The sequence below is a fragment of the Atta cephalotes genome (genome assembly GCF_000143395.1).
Source record: "Atta cephalotes unplaced genomic scaffold scaffold00001, whole genome shotgun sequence".
NCBI classification, from domain to species: Eukaryota; Metazoa; Arthropoda; class Insecta; order Hymenoptera; family Formicidae; genus Atta; species Atta cephalotes.
The window spans coordinates 10,210,417-10,216,227 of NW_012130065.1; the positions used below are offsets into that span (position 1 = coordinate 10,210,417).

The following is a 5,811-nucleotide window of genomic DNA, read 5'->3' on the forward strand; positions in this document are numbered from 1 at the left end:
CTTGATGACGGCACTTCGCGGATTATGATATACAATTTTCCCTCAAAGAATTAGCGAAATTTAGAAGACGAGGCAGAGTTCAAGTAAGACCGCAGACAGATGGTCGGCGACGACTTGTCAAGACCGTCCGGAGTAGCAGTCTAAGTACGTCCTTATATAGATGCGTCTTTTTCTTCCTCGTACTTCAGCTCGCGAAAGAGAAGAAGGGGGAAGGAGTTTCGTTTTCCTCCTCTCTTCTATCACTTCGTGATCCCCCTCGTCGTTTTTCTTCGTTCGTTTCGCGTAATGACGCCATCCTTGTTCATTATCTATTCGATTCCTCTCTCCCGCGAAATGGCACTTTCAAGCCCCATCGCACATTGTCCTTCAGGAAAAGATAGGTTTTTGGTCTCAGTGCTGCAGTATTTGAAAATTATTATTATCAAGCGCAAGAGTATATACGATAATACAGAAATAATTTTCCTTAAAGTTCCAAAATATAATTTCGAGATTACATTGCTTGAATTATATTGTTTTTGGAATCTTATAATATACAGGGTGTGCTTTAAAGAACTCTCAAGAACCATATAGCGCTATTCTTGTTCAAAAATTAAACCTAAACCTTATGAATTATTTTGCAATTTTCGCAAAAAGTTTTTTTAATTATCCTATAAATAAAATATTTAAAATCAACGCATAAGACAACTTTAAAAAATTGTTAAGAGTTCATTTTTAAGATATTTAATAAACATTGAAAAACATCTTAAAATTGTCTTCGCCGATTTTACTCTTCTTCGATAATCTTTAAAAACTATCTCGTTAATTGCAAAAATTTCAAAATAGTTTATAAGTTTTAGATTCAATTTTTGATCAGAAATAGCGCTATATAGTTTGTGGATGCATTTAATTATTTATTAATTTTTTTTATGCCAATTTATTAGATATCTGTAATTATACAGCGATATAATGAAAATATAAGTATTTAGAGATTCATTTAAAATATAGAAAGTATAGTTAAACAAATAATTTATTTTTCGATCGAATTTTGATTTTAATTTAACTTAATATTAGTGACATTGTATGGTTTAAATCCCATCACACATAGTCGTAAATTGAAATAAACTTTATTTAACTGTAACAAAAATTTATTAGGACCTATATTAATAATTTCTGTAATTAGAAATATTTAATAAAAGTAACAAATAATTTTATTAATTAAAATATAATAGTAATTAACAATATACATATAATTGTATTTGTAATATATACAATAATTGTAATATTTCAATTTTAGATGTCAAGAAAAAGAAATATTATGGCATTTAATTAATTCGTAATAAAAAAAAATTGTTCCGGTTTCTGATGAGAGAAATATTACCCTGTTCATAAAAAATAGGAACTAGATATCGTTGAATCCTCAGGCTTGGCGCGGCTGCGGTCATTAACACTCTCGGTAATTTTCCAGGATGGGTTTCTTGCCCATTATCAGTGGCATCGTATGGATGGGAAACCTTGAAGTAATATTTTTCCATCAGTTCGGTCCCCATTTGCCTCCTTGTTTCCAAGTTTAATCCAGTCTTGTTTGGCGAATTCGCGTCCTTCACTCTTCGAAGATGTGACGCACGCAAACATGCATTGTTATGTTAAAACGCACATCGCGAAGTTAAAACAGCATAGATCTTCGTTAACACAAGGAAAGTACCGGACGTAATTCCCCCGTTATCATTATGATTCTCTTCTTCTCTTTTCTTGTTAATAAATCAACCAAAATTGAATAAATAACCATGTAATATTCACGCTTATGTTTATCGCTACAACGGCATTCGATAAGTATGTAATCTCTGAACCGCGAGATATAAATAATATTAACACGATTACTTTATATATATTTACAGTAGCGTGCAAAAGTTTTTGGCCAGTGACATTTTGTATTGTAATTTATACTAATATTTATACTAATGTAATTTATACTAATTTATACAAAAAAATCTGATAAAATTTTAATCATTATCGGATATTAGTAGATGTGGGTAAAGAAATCTTGTATATACTAACACTTGATAATAATTAAAATTTGATTAGACTTCTTTTTATAAATTAAAATACAAAATGTCATTGACTGGAAACTTTTGCACGCTATTGTATATATGTATATAGCGTTACTACATGAGATTATAAAGAATAATCTATTAAAAAATAAGTTTATCAATATGAAAGTGCAGTTAATTGATTGTATGCCAAGTAACATGAAATTTATGTGAACAAAAAATTTTTATTAAAACAGTAATTAATAAGCAATTGTTATTTTAACGAAAACTTTTAAAGAGATAACAAGCTTCCGCGATAAAAACATCGAAAAATTAATTGAAATTCATTCTAAATCCATTTTTTAAAAAATTTTTTTAGTCTTGGGAATTTTGAATATGTAAATGTTTAATAAAGTTAAAGATTGACAGCTTACTCTAATTATTTTTAAACTCTTTCTCGATAATAAAATTTATTGCAATATCTACTTGCTTTATTTACATAGTGAGTAATTTTCATGTGACAGTCTTTTGCGCAGAATTCATTTTCATAACAAGAGAATGATAATTTAAAATAATTGCAAAATAATATTTATAGTCTGCCTATCAGTTTTTTAAACGAATTATATAGGTGTAAGAGTGAATTATTTTTCGTTTCTTGATGTAGATTCTTATCGACCATTATACAACTCGCGGAAGCACGAATGTTGATGTGAAGATACTATAAATGCGTGCCTGATTGATGATCAGCATGTAATATCATGATTCACTATCTACTTATATATCTTAGAATGTGCCAAATCAGAATATCCTTTATAGCGGACGATGAACCATTAGAGGAGGAAATGTTTTAAATCATTGCAAATAGTGAATAATACATGATTTTTCATTATGGAAAGCAAAAATCCCAATATTATAATCAGAACTAAGCATGTATTTAAAATATTTTTATTTAAAATACAATATTTGCAACACAAATGTATTTTGTATCTTGTATCTTATATTTTAAATATTAAGATTGATAATCAATCTCATTATTTGAATTACAAAATAAAAAACTTTTTATTTTAAATACAATATTTCGATTTCAAGTACAAAAAATATTTTCATGTGCTCCGTTGAAATACAAAATACAAAATACAGAATACAATTATCTTACAAATATTATTTTTCGAATAAAAGTATTTCAAATATATGTTCTTAGTTATAGAATCGTTATCGTATGGTCTTGCCAATAACATCTGTTGTGTTTTATCTCGCGGTAGCTCTCGTAATCACTACATAAAATATTTTAACAAGGAAATAATTTATAATTTTTTTCGACAATCATGTTAATATTGCATAATCATGATATTGTAACTGCTGTAGCGAGATTTTTTTCTAGAAAAAATAGTGATAAATAATAATAATGCTGATACGAAATATGATAAAATATCAAGTTAAACATAATAGAGAGTGTCTAGGATCCATCAAAGTTAGATTTCGATTAATATAATATTCTTGATTCATGAATTTAATTTTATATCAAGTATTCTATATAATACAAACACATACATATACAAAATTATTATCCCTTAGAAAAGAAGTAAAAGATACAATTTAGCTAAAAATTCAGCCAAAAATATATATATATATATATATATATATATATATATATATATATATATATATATATATATATATATATATATATATATATATATAATATATATATATATATATATATATAATTAATTATTTTTAATAAAATTTTTGGCTGAATTTTTTAAATAATAATAAATTTAATAAAAAATATTGTATTAAATTGTAACAAAAGTACATATATTTTTTGTGAAAAAATATATAGATTGCTAAAAAAACATATGGATTTTTGGAACTTACTAAAACTTTTGCTAGCGATTTTATTTTCTTTAAACATTTTTCTAGTTGTTTAATTATATATTTCTAATATATTGTACAAAGCTATTTGAAAAACGCAAATAAAATAGTATTTGTAATTGATGTAATGTATTGCTTCTAAATCTTGTTAGATAAAGGCTTGTCTTCATAGTTCATTTTTATTTTAAGACTATTTTAAATATTATATTAAGATGCTAATACGGATATGTGATTTATTTATGACATCTTAAGATTATATTTAAAATGATTGAAATATAAGAATTAATATAGTAAATATATTGTCCATAAACATACATCGGCGTTAAAATTTTATTCCAGAAAATACTATTTTTAAAAGTTATTTCTAAGCTCATTAAAATCTATAAGTTCCAATTTATAACTCATATCATTTTTCGTTAATTATAGAACGACTCAATTCCTCTGCGGATTTCAAACAAAATAAACAACTGTAATCTTTAAATATAGTACGAGTAGATATCTCTTTTTATTTTTACTAAGAAATGTTCAAACGCAGTAATATGATTTTCCTTATCCGTTTCTCAGAACTAATAATATTCTTTTATTGCACGTATAAAATTTTTCGTGAGATCGAGATCGAAATAATAAGCATCAATGACAAACGTAATACGAAACTATTGTCATTATCATACATATTACACATAAATCTACATAAATCTACAATTCAGTGAACTAATTAAGGATACATTTCATACTTAGAACACGATATACTCTCTGTTTATAATCTTCTTCATGAATGCATAAATAGAATAACTTTATTATTTAGCAGAAAAAAAAACAGTTTTTATAAATTAATGTCGAGAAAATTAAGTTGATATTAAGCCGCAATGCTGACGTTCTCGACTACGCTATAAGATCTTTTTCCTCGACACATGAGTATTATGCGGTTTTAAACTGCAAGGTCGGATACGTTCGCAACTTCAAAACCTCGAGGTGAGCATGCAAGATTAGCAACTGCTCATAATTAGCTTCTGCTTTCATAACGAGTTTAGTACGTCTCGCAATCGCTGCGAGTCTTATCCTTCGAGACTCTTCGTCCCTCTTACGATGCGGATCGTCAAGCAACCTGCGACGCTTCTCAACGTCTGATGACTTTGTTTTGATCTCCTGCGATATCTTATCATTCTTTTTCTTCCACTTAGCTACCCGCAGCTTCGCTTCTTTCAGACACGTTTGTTCTAATTCTAATAATTCACGAAATTTCTGGAAATAAATTTTAAATTTTTCGAATTACTTGTAAACTTGTTGAATTGTAATAATAATATATTGATATTCACGTTTCGAAATATTCGCAAATTGACTTGCATCTTTTCATAATCTCTTTCTAAATTTACACTATAGGGAGAGTTGGTCAAAAATTCGAGCACATTTCTCGTGATCTAAAATTACATAAACAATATAGTTCTGACATATTAAATAATTATAGAAATCAAAGTCTTAAACGGTCTAGCTGGATCTTAAATGCTTGTAAGATTCTTGTGTGAATTTATAATATATACGACATATGTAGTCCCTAGAAACGCGCCGAAATGATTTTTCAGTCTTGAAAAACGCTAATTCTACTAAACTATCGCAGTAATATCACGAGTTAAATTGGCTAGCAATTTAATAAATTTTTTATGCTTATTTGCATCTTCGAAACAATCTTAATAATGTTGAATAATATATTAAAATCTGTAAATAATTAATTCTTATTGCGAAAAATATTACTTCGATAGTTTAAAAGCTTAGGACACTCGCACGGAATGCAAGAGATCCGGATTCGAGGAGAGAGACTTCCGGCCGAGGTAATATTTTTCGCAATAATAATTAATTATTTAACAGATTTTAATATATTATTCAACATTATTAAGATCGTTTCGAATAAGCNTAAAAATTGTTAATTGTTAAC

At 27.2% G+C, this 5,811-nt stretch overlaps 1 protein-coding gene across 1 annotated transcript in view; it reads right to left on the reverse strand.

Moving 5' to 3' along the window:
* Positions 1–4,799: 4,799 nt before the first annotated feature.
* The window catches only part of LOC105618632 (cilia- and flagella-associated protein 43-like), an 8,794-nt gene continuing 7,782 nt past the window's right edge, over positions 4,800–5,811 (reverse strand). The window contains exon 16 of the mRNA XM_012200166.1: positions 4,800–5,123. Within this exon, the coding sequence (XP_012055556.1) occupies positions 4,800–5,123 (324 nt within the window). The remainder of the gene's footprint in view (positions 5,124–5,811) is intronic.